The 16936-nt window shown below is 38.4% G+C and overlaps 2 protein-coding genes across 8 annotated transcripts in view; one reads left to right on the top strand and one right to left on the bottom strand.

The window, feature by feature from the left end:
* IMMP1L (inner mitochondrial membrane peptidase subunit 1) overlaps positions 1–4760 on the bottom strand; it is a 98837-nt gene extending 94077 nt beyond the window's left edge. For 5 of the 6 annotated variants that reach the window (XR_004033572.1, XR_004033571.1, XM_030828770.1 and 2 more), the window contains exon 1: positions 4657–4740. The gene's annotated coding sequence lies outside the window, so the exon portion shown is untranslated. Of the gene's footprint in view, positions 1–4656 lie in introns of all 6 variants that reach the window. The other variant, XM_003254368.3, reaches the window with a different exon arrangement.
* A 111-nt stretch (positions 4761–4871) lies between these two features.
* The window catches only part of ELP4 (elongator acetyltransferase complex subunit 4), a 258564-nt gene continuing 246499 nt past the window's right edge, over positions 4872–16936 (top strand). Inside the window, exons 1-2 of one of the 2 annotated variants that reach the window (XM_030829486.1) lie at positions 4872–5144; positions 15407–15442. In XM_030829486.1, the coding sequence (XP_030685346.1) occupies positions 4922–5144; positions 15407–15442 (259 nt within the window). In that variant the 5' untranslated portion in view covers positions 4872–4921. The remainder of the gene's footprint in view (positions 5145–15406; positions 15443–16936) is intronic. The other variant, XM_003254370.4, reaches the window with a different exon arrangement.

Here is a 16936-nt window from a genome sequence, read left to right on the forward strand (position 1 = left end):
GTAGAGAGTATAATAAAAGCAGAGAAGTAGAAAAGCAGGTATAAGAAATCTGTGGTGCTGCAACTCAGGACTATAGTTTCTCTTTGTGAGTACAATGACAGGAAGGAGGCAAAAAAGGAATTACCGGAGGTTGAGGCACTCCCTCTGTGTAGACATGACCTTAGTATTCATTCCTTCAGTCATGCTGCCAGAATACCAGCAGGCCCAGTAGTGAACCTTCACAGTATCTCTGCTATATACTTTACCTGCACAGACACAACAGTGATACGGACTCCAGGGCTAGGGAAGCCACTGAAAAAACAACTGAAGAGGTGTCAACTTGTATCAGAAGGTGCTGGTTGCCTACCATGTTCATTATACGTTTTCTGGTGTATCTCAAAGTGGTTTCCTGCAGGATTTACAAGTCAATCAAGGAAGTTATGGGAAACATTGTAGACATGGAAAAAATAAAAAAAAAAAACGTCGGGAGGGAATAGTTGTTTAAGATAGGGATCTTGGAGAAATTCAAGAGCTAACAGACACCACACCAGAGGTATTAACAGAATATGACTTGATGGAGATGAATGCTTCCAAACCAGAGCCAGATGATGAGAAAGAAGTAGAAGCAGCAGTGCCAGAAAACAAACTGACATTAGGCAATCTGGCAGAAGTCTTCCAGTTATTCAAGACTGCTGTGACTTCCTCTGACATGGACCCCTACTATAACACAGATACTAAAACTAAAGCAAACAGTGGAAGAAGAATTGGTACTGTACAAAAACATTTTTAGAGAGTTGAAAAAGCAAAACAGACAAATTAGTATGTATTTCCATAAAGCTATATTGACTGCGTCTACCTCTCCTTCCTCCCCTCCTACCTTCTCCGTCTCTGGCACCCTTGAGACTACAAGACCAACCCCTCCTCTTCCTCCTTCTGCTCAGACTACTCAACATGAAGAAAATAAGAACGAAGACCTGTATAATGATCCACTTCCACTTAATGCATGGCAAATATATTTTCTTCCTATGATTTGATTAACATTTTCTCTAGCTTACTTTATGGAAAGAATGCAGTACATAATACATATACAAATTATGTGTTAATCCACAGATGTTATTGGTACAGCATCCAGTAGTCAAAAGTAGACTATTAGCAGTTAAGTTTGGGAGGGGTCAAAAGTTATATGTGTGTTTTCAACGGGTGTGGGGGTTGACACCCCTGATCCCCACATTGTTCAAGGATCAACTGTACTTTATTAACCTATTTACTCACCTATCTTCCCCAACTGTGAGCTCAAAGAGTACCGAGACAGTATTTTTTTTCTCCTGTAACCTGAGCTCTGGTGCACTTCCTAGAATTTAGTATGTCCTTCATAAAGAATTAATTAAGAACCCACCTAAACATATAACTTTTTTTTTTTTTGAGGCAGAGTCTCGCTGTGTCACCCAGGCTGGAGTGCAGTGGCGCGATCTCGGCTCACTGCAAGCTCCGCCTCCCGGGTTCACCCCATTCTCCTGCCTCAGCCTCCTGAGTAGCTCGGACCACAGGCGCCCGCCACCATGCCCGGCTAATTTTTTTGTATTTTTTAGTAGAGACAGGGTTTCACCATGTTAGCCAGGGTGGTCTCAATCTCCTGACCTCGTGATCTGCACGCCTCGACCTCCCATAGTGCTGGGATTACAGGCGTGAGTCACTGCGCCCAGCCAACAAATAACTTTTAACTCTTCCTTTCCATGAATACTTTATTTATTCTCACGTTTTATATTCAACTCTGCTATTTACTGGTAAGTTCAAGAATTTGAAATTATTTGGGAGCAAAGATTTTATCTTTGTTAAAAAAAAAAAGTGGCTGGGCATGGTGGCTTACGCCTGTAATCCCAACACTTTGGGAAGCCGAGGCGGGTAGATCACAAGGTCAAGAGATCGAGACCATCCTGGCCAACATGGTGAAAGCCCGTCTCTACTCAAAATACAAAAATTAGCTGGGCATGGTGGTGCATGCCTGTAGTCCCAACTACTCGGGAGGCTGAGGCAGGAGGATCATTTGAATCTAGGAGGCAGAGGTCGCAGTAAGCCGAGATCATGCCACTGCACTCCAGCCTGGCAACAGAGCGAGACTCTGTCTAAAAACAAAACAAAAAACAAACAAAAAACCCATATTTGGACGGCGCGGTGGCTCACACCTGTAATCCCAGCACTTTGGGAGGCCGAGAAGGGCGGATCACGAGGTCAGGAGATTGAGACCATCCTGGCTAACACGGTGAAACCCCATCTTTACTAAAAATACAAAAAATCAGCAGGGTGTGGTGGTGGGCGCCTGTAGTCCCAGCTACTCGGGAGGCTGAGGCAGGAGAATGGTGTGAACCCAGGAAGGCAGAGCTTGCAGTGAGCAGAGATCACGCCACTGCGCTCCAGCCCGGGCAACACACCCAGACTGTCTCGGAAAAAAAAAAAAAAAAGCATATTTATCCTATGATAGTGTTATACCAGATATATATCCTAATTTCATGAATACTCTGGTGTGTATATAGAGCATCTTTCCAGAATTATAGTCCAAGTCAAAGTTGGAAAATAATTCTTCGGTTCTAGTAATGAGGCAAACAAAGCACCACTATCATCATCTCGGGAAAACTAAAGGGTTAAGTAAATACAGTAGGAAATAAGGGAATATGTAATAATAGAAGCCTATAAAAACAAATTATACCATTATGTTAAGTGAAATAAGCCAGACACAGAAAGACAAATATCACATGATCTTACTCATAGGTGGAATCTAATAGTTAATCACACACAGAGTATAATGGTGTTTACCAGAGGCCAGGATGGTTGGTGGGGGGATGGAGAGAATTTGGTCAAAGATACATAATATCAGTTAGATAGGAGGAATAAATTTCAAGAAATCTATTATATAACATGAATTTATAGCAAGCTGACTATAGTTAATGATGATATATTGTATTCTTTAAAAAAATGTAAACAGTGTAGATGTTATGCACTCTTACCACAAAAATGATAACTATGTGAGGTAATGCATTGCTGATTAGCTAGATGTAACCATTCCGGAATGTACATACACTTCATAGCATCATGAGGTACACAAAACAATGCCATCTGTCAAAAAATAATTATATGTAGTATTTCAAAAAGTTCACAGCATCAAAAATATTTGTAGGTGTAGGGGAACAGAGAGCATCAGGAAGAATAGCTAATGGATGCTGGGCTTAATACCTAGGTGGTGGGTTGATCTGTGCAGCAAACCACCCCAGCACACGTTTACCTATGTAACAAACCTGCACATGAAGCCCAGAACCTAAAATAAAAGTTGAAGAAAAAAATATTCAAGAAGTTTCTATCTGATATTAGACTGCTTTGTCACTTTTTGTTTTGGTCTTCCTAGTGCTTATTTACTACAGGATAAAATTAGCACATACTATTTAATGTGTTCATTTTAAGTACTATGTTGTTTTCCATGTGTTAATTTTATCTCCTCCAGATGAGACCATTTTTATTACCATAGGTCTAAAATGACAAGATTAAATCCAAACAGACAGTAATCGCTCAACAGCTATTTATTGAGTAACTTAAAGATTCGATATGAAAGCAACCTTGATCAAAGCTTTCCAGTTGATATATTGTGAAACAGGGTTTTTTCCTAAACATGATTCTAAAAAACAAGCAAACAAACAAAAATCCTCCCCAAATGAAAAACTCCAGTCACTATTTAGCAATACTAATTTCAATTTATCAAACAGAATCAGCCCAAAAATTTCAACAGGTCAGTGAGATTTAAAACAATTCGATGGCAAGAATTTCAATGAGGTTTGGCTCTAATTAAAAGGTATCACAGATCACTGTCAAAGTCAATAACTCAGTAGTGCAGTAATGATTTGGGAGTCCTTTTTAATTTAGACATTTGTCAATCATAATTGCCTTTAAACATCACTTACCCACTGTCCCTGCTCAGTTTTGAGACAAAAATAAAATACAAAAATACAACTCAAAATACATGTTTTTTTCCACACATAAAATTCGTATTTTAGTAATAAACTGTCGATTCAGGGTTCATAAAATAAAGTAGATATACTTCTAATTCTTCCTAGCAGTTTTTTGGGGGAAAGAAGCCCTAAGTATTTTCTGTTATTTGCAGCTGCTTTAACAGCAAACGACAATTAAATGTGTGAACAAGGTTGTCAGAGTAACACTTGTCATTTACACCGCTTAGGAAAGACATCCAAGACTTCCAGAAACACTAATTAAAATTAACAAAAGCTTCTTATCGCAACTTGTCAGAGAGCTATATTTTGTCAGACACAGGAAAACCAGATAGCCTCAAAGTTCGAGTTTTCGCTCTAAGGTTTAAATCCAAACCACCTACCACTAGGCAACTAACGAAGCCCAGACGCTCAACCAACTCATTAAGGTAAGAGATCCCATCCTTTCCATATAACACAAAATTAAGAAAAAGACATCGTGGGGAAGGCGGAGTTAATTTTCTGTCAGAAATCAGAAGATAAATGAGCTGGCAAAAAGTCTATCCTCACACACAGCGGAGAAAGGTGCAAGCTACTAGCAATTGCTTGATAAGCCCTAAGGGTTTATCGGTTCACCAACCTTTTCTTTAACTCAATGTGAATGAAGGCACTCAAAAGGAGAAGAACGTTACGTGATAGTACCTACCTCGGGCCCCAAAGAACCCTGGAGACCCTCAGCCAGGACACAGGTGGGCCTTTCTCACCTGGGCCCCGCCGAAGTCGACCGTCCTTACGTAGGGCGCACGTTTCAGCAATACGCCTTCCGATTGGTTGGCTCGGGAGGGACGTCTCAGTCCTATTGGTTACGAGAGCCGCGGCTGGGGCGAGGAGGCGGGAGTTTGAACTGGTTCTGATAGGCCGGATGTTTGCGTTCCCAGAGTTCCTATTGGGTTAACACTGGAGGCTCTAAGATGGCGGCAGTGGCAACCTGCGGCAGTGTTGCCGGGAGTACTGGGTCTGCAGTGGCGACAGCCAGCAAGAGCAACGTCACCAGTTTCCAGAGGAGGGGTCCTAGAGCCAGCGGGACCAACGACAGCGGCCCTCGACTGGTGTCCATTGCGGGCACGCGACCGTCGGTGCGGAATGGACAGCTGCTGGTATCAACCGGGCTCCCAGCCCTGGACCAGCTCTTAGGTCGGTTCAGAGCGGAGATCTGGGCTTAGCCGAGGGGAAACTTAGGGAGGGGACCTGTCGGGGAAGCCACTTTGACCCCACATCTCTCTCTGACCCCTAAGCCTTCGTAGGAGGAGAGAATAGCCTGGTCTGATTGAGATGGAGGGGAATACGGGTTGTGTGGAGACTTCTGAGCGCTGTTAACTAAACGTGTTTTAGTGCCCCCGCTCTCTATTTCATTCCCTGCCCTCCAACCCCTTTTCATATTACGGCGGAATTCGTACATGCTTTTTACCCTGAAATGCTTTCTAGTCAAGGGAAGACATTAATTTATGTAGATGGTTTGGCTTTCATTCAGGATACCTCCCTTCTGCTTTCTCCAGGCAGCTCACGGTTTAGACCAACCTACAAAAGTTTTTATAATTGTGGGAGACAGACTTCATTAGAAGATGCTGGAAAAAAATGATTTCCCCTCCAGACTGCCTGTTCTCTGGTTCTAAATCTTAAAACATTTTGGCTTTAAGAGAGCGTATTGTTAAAGGCTTATGTTGACACATAATCCTTATAAAGTATTTTGAGCCTGTCGTTGATATTTAGTCATACTCGTGTCTGCGTTAAATCTGTGTATATATTTTTTATTTTTCTGTGTACATTTTGCTTCCCAATATTGATTGCTGCTGCATTCCATACGACATCTTTAAATTTAACTCACATTTTAACGAGAAAATTCTAGTTCTTAGGCTTTCCTTTAAAATCTCTGGAATTTTTTATGAGAAGCCTGCTGAAGAATATGCTTGTTTCGTAACTGTTATATTGAAAGGATTGACCAGATTAAGTTGGTAGGACAGATTTGCTGTGTTAATAAAGCTTCTAGATTAATTTCTGAATGTTTCATTAAAACCCCGTCTGTGTTTACATTTCATAACTTTTTTCATAGTGTGTGATATGTGTCTGTCATTACTTGTTCTTGTACTTCGCTTGACATTTCTTTCGGTTATTTTCCCCTCAAAGTAGACTTTTCATAGGTTTAGTGCAGAGAAAGTAAGAAGACAAGCAACCTATGAGAAAGAGTATGGCTTCTTGATTCTGTCATTTCATTTCCCGGTTATTTCTACATAAGTTTAAGTGTTTTTCACTTAATTGTTTCAAGTATATTTTCCTCCTGAGTTGCATGGTACTGTAAACAGAAGTGATTCAAAATATCTAGTTAGCAAATATATAGTCCACCGTTTTTCCCTTGTGAGCCTCAGTTGATATCCTCTTACATTTGAACTTTAAGTTTGGTAGCTATTTCTAGGCCTTATATATTTTTTAATTCAATGGGATATGTAACTTCATTTACTTGATACTAAAACTTTCCAAACAAAAAGGTTATGTTTCTATTATAATGTCTTCAGTTCCTCATTAGAATAACAAAATGTTCCTAGTGTACTTCCTGGCACTTAGTAGGTTCTCAATAAGTTGTTGAATACAAGAAAAATAATGTGTAGAAAAAAAACTGAGACAAGAAATTATGAAACATGTAGAATGGAGTTTCATGTTTGAGCTCTAAAAACAAATTAAGTGATATGAACAGTCTCACAAAACCAGTGACCATGTGTACTGATCGTTAGGCTTCCAATTTAGTGCTGTTTGCACTAGGCTACCGCTGTCTGAAATTTTTACGTATTCTTTCCAGGGGTTTTGACCATTCATTGAACCTCGGATTAATAATTTAACTATCGTCTCTTAAAGTACCCACCAAAAAGAGAACCCAAAGCACCTTCTATACGTGTTTCTTCAGAGATACAAACTTGAACAGTAATTTTTAAAGTTTCCATATTTGCTTGGAATGGGAGACTCTAGTAGGGTATTTAAGTTTAACAAACTTATGCTAAAAATTACTGTTCATTAAGATGATGGAAACAGTATTGGTTGTTGAATACTTTGAAATATATTTTGCATGTATGCAGTTAATTCTCAAAGTGCACAAAAGTTGAAGAGGTTATAATAGAATTGACTACATCTTGAAAAATAAATGTCCAGAAGTATTTTAGTTTTAACCTCTTACTGACATTTTTGTTTTCTGATTTTCTGTATAAGCAAGCAATTTAGACTATGTTATTACTCGAAAATGTTATTTGACTCAAGTTGTGACAAGCCTAATATGACTATATTGTGACAAAAGGTAATGATAATAGGATGTTATGGTGTTAGAACGGTAAGACTATACTGTAATATTGTGATTATTGTCTAAATATATTATGTGGTTACTGTGTAACAAGTAAATATTATGGCTTCCATGTAGTAAGGTGACATTTTACTACTGCCACCATGACGTCATTGTAATTTTAAACATAGGTGCAAAATATATTTAAAAGGCATCATACATGCTAATTGTTAGTCATTTGATGATACACTGATAATTCTATTACTTATTCCAAAGCGTTTCATGAATTTGAAAATATTCAATATCTGCATCTTTCAAATGACCTAATATATAATGTTTTTGTTCTGACAGCCTAATTTTATTATCAGGTATTGATATACATTTCCCAAGTTAGCTACATTAAAATTTTTTAAATTCTCAGATTATCTAACCCATGTTCTCAACCTTGCCCTTCTGGGATATTTATATTGTTATTTGAGGACACTGTATGTAAATAACACTTATATTTTGTAAAAGGAAAGATAGATATTCCATCGATTGAAGAGGTACTCCATTTCTCTTCCAGGGGTTTCCAAAGAAAGATTATAGCAGCTAAAGGATTCTGGCAGAATTGCCCCCTGCCGTCCCCCACCCGCCCTGCCCAACCAACCCCATTCCCCTTAAAAGGTATACTCCATCTTAGAACCATATATCTAACCTGGAAGAATTAACCATGGCTTCATGTTCCAGAAAAATGCTTAAAGGAAGGGTAACTGCAGATTTGACCTCTGTGCTGTTAAATTTTGATAGTGAAGGGAATGTCAGATAGGGATTTGAGGTAAATAATAGTCTAGGAAGAGTATTCTGAAGAAGCTTAATGGTAGCAGCCATTTTTTAACATTGATGTCAAAAAGTAAACACTAGTGGGCTTATTTCCTGTATTATGTTAATGTGTGGCACGGGATAATATACATTGAGCTTGGACTACATATTTAACACAATCTTGGTTATGATATTTTACCAACCAATACAATTAGCTGTATATTTAAGAAAAATGTATTTTTTATTGCTATGTAAAATTGTTTCATATGACTCACTATAGAACTATTAACAGTTCCTAGCTTTATTTTGATTCTCATGTTTGTCCAGCCAATAATTGTGTCATAATGAAGAGTAGTCACTATGTTTTATAATGCTTGGGGAAGAAAAAGTAGAGTTGTTATCAAAATAACTGCAATTAAATTTGAGATCCAGGCCAGGCGCGGTGGCTCACGCTTGTAATCCCAGCACTTTGGGAGGCCGAGGCGGGTGGATCACGAGGTCAGGAGATCGAGACCAAGGTGAAACCCCGTCTCTACTAAAAATACAAAAAAATTAGCCAGGCGTGGTGGTGGGCGCCTGTAGTCCCAGCTACTTGGAGAGGCTGAGGCAGGAGAATGGTGTGACCCCGGGAGGCGGAGCTTGCAGTGAGCCGAAATTGCGCCACTGCTCTCCAGCCTGGGCGACAGAGCGAGACTCCATCTCAAAAAAAAAAAAAAAAAAAAAAATTTGAGATCCAGCATTAATTAAGTAGTTAAGACTATTACTATGAACCAAGGAAACAATATGAACTTGTTTTTTACATTGCATTTTCCCAAAAATACTTTTTTGTAATTTTAAGCAAAATTATTCCTTCATATAGAGCTCTGGAAAGGACTGGCATAAATCACTGTTATCTTTCTTGACTTTCATTTCTTTTCCGTTTTACTTTCTCTCACATTGAAGAAAGGCTTTCATATTCTAGTGTATTAATTTGGCCTCATTTACCCAAAATTTATAGCTTAATCAGAGGTTTCTATTGGGGAGAGTATGGGGATTGAATGTTGTTCCTTTAAAATATTAATAGTACTAATGTAATTGTCTTACTACTGCATGAATTGAAACAACAAAAGCCCTTTCGTTGTCTTATGATTTTTAAAATTGTGGAAGATCCTGGCATTTACAAGATCTTAAATTTTCTAATATTATTTCTTAAGTATTAAGTATCTTTTCTGGCTTTAAGAAAAAATGCCTATTTTTAAAAGATGTGAAATCTTGATGAAATTAATTCTCTAAAATATCAAGCTTGCTGCGTATCTTTAACCTTTCAGACCTTTATTTTGATTCTCATGTTTGCCCAGCCAATAATTGTGTCATAATTATTGAAGAGTAGTCATGATTCTTTAACCTTTCAACCTCTTGTATTCTTTTGTGTACATAAAGTACTCTACTTTTATTTTTAGTAAGATGGAAATAAGTATACATCTTAAAGACATCTAGAAGTAAAACCAAGAGTTTATTTGCTGGCTAAGTGTGGTAGCTCACACTTATAATCCCAGCACTTTGGGAAGCCAAGATGGGTGGATTGCTTGAGCCTGGGAGTTTGAGACAAGCCTGGGCAACATAGAGAGACCTTGGCTCTTCAGAAAATACAAAAATCACCCAAGCTTGGTGGTGCACACCTATAGTCCCAGCTACTCAGGAGATTGATGGGGGAGAATCCCTGAACCCGGGGAGTTCAAGTCTGCAGTGAGCAGTGATCACACCACTATGCTGCAGCCTGGGTGACAGTGAGACCCCATCTCAAAAAAAGAATTTATTTTGCTTAGTGACTTAGAAAGTGTGTTGGTAATTTTTCTAAGTTAGGATGAAAAGGGAGAGGAAGTAGTAAGCAAGGCCCTTTTACCACCTTCTTGTTTGTTTTCATTACAAGAAGAAGATGATTGTTTCCTTACCCTATTACTTATCTGTAATACATTGTATTGGGAAAAGATATTTCAATTTTAATTGGGAACCATTAGTGTGAAGTCTACGTTGCTTTTGGAATTATATAAAATTACTAATGGATCACAAAATTTAAAAGTAAATTAAAAGCCAGCTTTCAAAGAATATGTCAGGATACTCTGTTGTGGTTGGTTGGTTGTTTTAGCTTTTTATTTATTTATTTTTTGGTTGGAGCATGGCTATAAACATTCAAACTTTTAAGTTAAAATACAGCTAGACCTTCCATTTATCAAGTAAGAGACATCAAAATACCTTATACAAAGGTATCTTGTGGAAATGTTTTGAGATCATGTCTCACTAAACTCAAGTTTAGAAGAATAGAGAAATTTTGCTGCTGTATGCATGTGTGTATATATATATATATCCAAATTATTTCTCTTAAAACACATAGAATAAAAGCTTGATTTTTAAAAGCTTTAGTTAATAAGTTTAAATTAGTTAATGAGTTACATCTTATTCCCCACAACTATCCTTCACAATGACCAAACTTTACTACAGCCAATCTAAATGTGAATCTAGTGAATTTACATGATAGAGACTTCTTACCTTTTTGTAAAAGAAGTTTCAGAAGATACTTGGTTGATAAAAGTGATTTTAATATGTCCCCATTATGTCTTAATGTTCAAATTTTCTAAACATTAGAATTTTAATACACATAAGATTTTTTAGGTTATGTGGTCACTCATGCCTGTAATCTCAACACTTTGGGAGGCCAACGCTGGAGGCTAGTTTGAGCCCAGGAGTTCAAAACCAGCCTGGGCAATATAGTAAGACCCTGTCTCTACAAAGAATGAAAGAATTAAAAAAGAAAAAGAATTAGCCAGTCATGGTTACATGTTCCTATAATCCCAACTATTTCAGAGGCTGAGTTGGGAGGACCGCTTGAGCCTGGGAGGTTGAAGCTGCAGTGAACCATGATCGCACCACTGCACTCCAGTCTGAGCAACACAGCAACGCCCTGTCCCTACCCCTGACAAAAAAAAAGGAATTGCCAAAATGTTAAAGCTAGCTCTTTCTGAGTACCTTTTTGGGCCAGACACCTCTACTTGGTAATCACTTCATTTAATTGGAAAACTGTTGTGTGATCTGTTCTCATTGTCCCATAGTGAATGTTAAAAAATCTTTACTTCTGGCCGGGCGCAGTGGCTAACACCGGTAATCCCAGTACTTTGGGAGGCCGAGGTGAGTGGATCACGAGGTCAGGAGATCGAGACCATCCTGGCTAACACGGTGAAACCCCGTCTCTACTAAAAATACAAAGAATTTGCCGGGTGTGGTGGCAGGTGCCTGTAGTCCCAGCTACTCGGGAGACTGAGGCAGGACGATGGCGTGAACCCGGGAGGCGGAGCTTGCAGTGAGCCGAGATTTCGCCACTGCACTCCAGCCTGGAGGACACAGCAAGACTCCGTCTCAAAAAATAAAAAATCTTTGCTTCTCTGTCTGTCCCAGTGGAGGCCTTATATAAATTCCTTATTTGAGGAGACATAAATGTAACTCAGGAGGTTAGATAAGAAAACTAAATCCTCCCTGTAGGAAATAGGTTAAAGTAAGAAACTTAAATAGTGCCTGCTCTAGCTTAGATACCATAATGTCTCTTGTATGCTTACAGCAATTCATCTCCTTATATGTACAGAAAAAGGCTATTGGGTAATTAAATGTTTATTTTTGCATTTAAGGGAAAGTAGGAAAGTAAGGAAGTGTGATATAAGATGTTCAAATGAATTAAAACATTAGTGTGGCACTATGAAATTGAACATTTAGTCTAATCTTATCCCAAAGCAAACCCTTTGTTCTGATCCGTTTGTTCGTTTGAGACTGGGTCTCACATTGTTACCCTGGCTGGAGTGCAGTGGCGGCACGAACGCTGCTCACTGCAGCCATAACTTCCCATGCTCAATTGATCCTCCTGCCACAGCCCCCCAAGTAGCTGGGACTACAGGTGCTAGCACACCTTGCTAATTTTTGTATTTTTTGTAGAGATGGAGTTTTGCCATGTTGTCCAGGCTTGTCTCAAACTCTTGAGCTAAAGTGATCTGCTCACCTTGGCCTCCCAAAGTGCTGGGATTATAGCCGTGAGCCACTGCACCCGGACCTGATCCTTTTTGATGGCTATCATGACATACATTTCAGCTTATGTTTATCTTTTCATCTGAAGATTAAAGTTATCCTATGTAGTCTGATATGACTTTAAATGCTATATGAAGGAACCTGTCTAAATGTGAACTTAAAATATAAAGTCTTGTAAATATATAAACTTAAACATTAAAACATTTAAATATACTAGGTTTTTTCATTATTTCCTTTCCTAAGAGTTTGAAATGTTCTACATATTGTCATGAAATTGATGTTTAGCCTCACTGTAAATCGCTTAGCATAAGTCTCATGTTGCATATTATTCTAGGTGCATGTATGTTACCAGATTTCAAACTGTTTAACACATAATAGTTATGCTTTTTTGCAAGGCAGAAAATAAACACTATCAAAGGAACTTTTTTTTTTTTTTTTTTGAGACAGAGTCTTGCTCTGTGGCCCAGGCTGGAGTGCAGTGGCATGATCTCAACTCACTGCAACCTATGACTCCTGGGTTCAAGCGATTCTCCTGCCTCAGCTCCCCCGAATAGCTCAGATTACAGGAGTGGGCCACTACATCTGGCTAACAGGGTTTCACCTTGTTGGCCAGGATGGTCTCGAACTCCTGAGCTTATGTGATCTACCTGCCCCAGCCTTCCAAAGTGCTGGGATTGCAGGTGTGAGCTACTGTGCCCAGCCTATCAAAGGAACTTATGTCACTAAGTTTTTCTGTATGACAAATGACTACAAAACTTTTTTGTGGAAAGTTCTTTATTGGTGTTCTAAATGTTTCTTTCAGATTTGTATACAAAAAACAAACAACATTGACTCTAGTTGTCCCAACAACTTTGAGTATTTCTTTTTTTTTAATGGAGTCTCACTCTGTCACCCAGGCTGGAGTGCAGTGGCGCAATCTCAGCTCACTGCAACCTCCCCCTCCTGGGTTCAAGCAGTTCTCCTGCCTCAGCCTCCCAAAGTAGCTGGGACTACAAGCGCCAGCCACCACACCCGGCTAATTTTTTTTGGATTTTTAGTAGAGACTGGATTTCACTATGTTGGCCAGGCTGGTCTCGAACTCCTGACCTCATGATCCACCCATCTTGGCCTCCCAAAGTGCTGGGATTACAGTTGTGAGCCACCGCACCCGGCCCAACTTTGAGTATTTTTAAAATTATACTTTAAATACATTTCTATTCTTTGATATTCATTTTCTAAAATTTTAAGTGAATTTGTGTTTGAGACATTAATCAAAATGGTGATAGTTTTACAAATGGAGTGAAGAGCAAAGTATTAGTACTCAAATGTCTTAGTGTAGTTCTAATTTCTTTAATTTTTTTTTTTTTTTTTTTTTTTTTTGAGATGGAGTTTTACTTTTTTTGCCCAGGCTGGAGTGCAATGATGCAATCTCGGCTTACTGCGACCTCCACCTTCCCGGTTCAAGTGATTCTCCTGCCTCAGCCTCCTGCGTAGCTGGGATTATAGGCATGCGCCACCACGCCCATCTACTTTTGTATTTTTAGTAGAGAAGGGGTTTCTCCCTGTTGATCAGGCTGGTCTCGAACTCCCGACTTCAGGTGATTGGCCTGCTTCAGCCTCCCAAAGTGCTGGGATTACAGGCGTGTGCAACTGCGCCTAGCCCTAAAATTAAGTTTTAAATTGATTTTTAATGATTCACCATTTGAATTATATATTTCATATATTTCACGATTATATTACCATAATTCAGATTTTTTTTTTTTTTTTTTCCTGAAACAGAGTCTTGCTCTGTTGGCCACGCTGGAGTGTGGTGGTGTAGTCTCAACTCACGGCAACCTTGCCTTCCAGGTTCAAAAAATTCTCGTGTCTCAGGCCAGGCATGGTGGCTCACACCTGTAATCTCACCACTTTGGGAAGTCCAGGCAGGTGAATCACGAGGTCAGGAGTTCGAGACCAGCGTGGCCAACATAGTGAAACCCCGTCTCTACTAAAGGTACAAAAAATTAGCTGGATGTAGTGGTGGGCGCCTATAATCCCAGCTACTTGGGAGGCTGAGGCCGGAGAATCACTTCAACCCGGGAGGCGGAGGTTGCAGTGAGCTGAGATTGTGCCAGTGCACTCCAGCCTGGGTGACAGAGTGAGACTGTCTCAAAAAAAAAAAATTCCCGTTTCTCAGCCTCCTGAGTAGGTAGGATTACAGGCATGCACCACCACATGCAGCTTATTTTTTTGTATTTTTAGTAGAGACAGGGTTTCACCATGTTGTCCAGGCTGGTTTTGAACTCCTGACCTCAAGTGATCTGCCCACTTCAGCCTCCCAAAGTGCTAAGATCACAGGCCTGAGCCACTGTGCCCGGCCTAATTCAGATATTTAAAAGAACACTAGTCTAGTAATACTGAAAATGTATTTTGTGATGTTCTTTTTTTGTTTGAAATGGCAAATACATTCCTTTTAAATTGCAAATATATTTAGAGCATTTCCAGACTTTGTGTATATTATTCATAATAAAAAATAATTAACTTTAATTATCAGGTCTTTACTCAAAGTCTTACTAAATTTGAAGATAAATATTAATGTGGAATTTCTATAATAATCTTATCTATGTTGTACTTCTGTAGTAGTTAAGTTACTGTGCACATTTAAGTCTTGAGTATTCAGTTAATTTATTAACAAGTGCTAAATATAACATTACTGGAGTCCTTAACCACAGTTGTGTTGAATGCTGTGTGGTTCTGTCATAGAAGAAAGGAGGATAGTACAGTATATTATGGAAGTAATTGTGGGCCAGGCGTGGTGGCTCACGCCTGTAATCCCAGCACTTTGGGAGCCCGAGGCAGGTGAATCACGTGAGGTCAGGAGTTCGAGACCAGCCTGACCAACATGGTAAAACTCCGTCTCTACTAAAAATACAAAAATTAGCCGGGCGTGGTAGTGGGCACCTGTAATCCCAACTACTCAGGAGGCTGAGGGAGGCTGAGGCAGGAGAATCGCTTGAACCCAGGATGGGGAGGTTGCAGTGAGCTGAGAGGAGATTGTGCCACTGCACTTCAGCATGATCGACAGAGCGAGACTCCATCTCACAAAAAAAAAAGAAAAGTAATTGTAATGTGTAGTGTGTAATTACATATAATATGTAATTATTTCATAATAGCACCTTGAGCAAAGTATTGCAAAGGTAATTAAAATGTTGTTCACAACTACTGTTTTAAAGTTATTGAAGTGCCTTTCCTTCATAAAGCTTAAATTTTATGCTAAAGGTAATGGAAAAGGTAGATTAATTTTCTTCTGGTTTTGTTTCATTTCCAGGTGGAGGTTTAGCCGTTGGAACAGTTCTTCTAATTGGTTAGTACAAAATACGTGCTTTGCTGTCCTCTATCATTGTTTTCTGTTGTGCATAATCATTTTATCCGATTCCCATTCCAAAATTATTTAAATCACTAACACGACAGAAGTTAAGATAAATTAGAGAGGAATTGACTTAAGTTCTATTTTAAATTCTAATGTTGATCTGAACTTGAAATAAATTAGGCAAATATATCTGAACATGTAGCTCTTATAACTTGAAAATGTTCACAGTGCATTGTGCTCCAATTTTTTAAAAAGACTAAAATTAATATGAATTGATTTTTTTGGAGAATCTCAGTATTTAAAGTGGGATTATTACAGGGATCAGTTTGGGAAATTGAAATACTGAGTCCATCGTATATATCATATCATTTTATCATTATCTTTTTATTGAAACAAAAGTACAAAAGTAACGAAGTAGTAAATCATATTTTGGTTCATCTTTAAAGTGACAAGAGTCCTAATTTAAGTATGTAACCATAATTGCCTGCCTTCTTTTTTAGTATATATAGGTCACAGAATCTTGGAATTGAAATAAACCTTGTCAGTTGTATAATCAAAGCAGCCATATTAATATTTAATTCATGTATCTGTAACATATCTATTGTTTCTACTTTTGTCCTCTGATATAATACAGAATAAATTTACATAGTTTTTCATGTGACACCCTTAAAATATTTGAAAATACCTATTTTTTCATCTCAAATATTCTCTAAACTAAATAGACATCATTCCTTAACCTGGTTTTATATGTTAGGGTTTTCACGCACCTCACTGTTCTGATTATTCTTTTTATGCATCTTCTAGTCTGGCATTCATTGTCTCTTGAATCACTCCCCAACCTAAATACAACATTCCAAATGTAATATGACCTGAAATCACCATACTGGGACTACAAAATAAACATGTTAATATAGACAGAGTTATTAGTACCAGGCACCAAAAAGGTTAGTTTCTATTTATTGACCCCTACGGTAACAAAAAAAGTAAGTATTTTGGAAGAATTTGCTCCAAGAGTGAGTAAAATACAAAGTGATGATGCTTAAAATTTGGCATGTACGTAAGAATTTGTCTAGTAAAGGAAAACGTTATATAGAACATTTTATTCCTCATCTATGCTGGATAATTGAAGAGTAATAATATTAGTAGTGAGAGTTGCCTTTTATTTAACTCTTACTGTTGGTCATATATTATACAAAGTGCATGATGTGTTTTGTTTTGTTTTTTTTACTTAATACAACAACCTCAGAAGATACTAAATATACTTCATGTTATCTCCCTTTTATATATGAGGAAATGAGGCTCACAAGGATGGGGTAGTTTTCCCACTATTCCATAGTTAATCTGAGAACCAGGACTTGAATTCTGTGTGATTCCAAAACCCATTTTTTTTGTAACTATGCTCTAAAGTTTTCTCACATGTTTTGTTTAATAGCAATAAACAGTAAAATAGGAATTACATCCCTTTTTAGGTTATCGCAGGTTCAAGTA

Source organism: Nomascus leucogenys, chromosome 15 (genome assembly GCF_006542625.1).
Source record: "Nomascus leucogenys isolate Asia chromosome 15, Asia_NLE_v1, whole genome shotgun sequence".
Classification (NCBI taxonomy): domain Eukaryota; kingdom Metazoa; phylum Chordata; class Mammalia; order Primates; family Hylobatidae; genus Nomascus; species Nomascus leucogenys.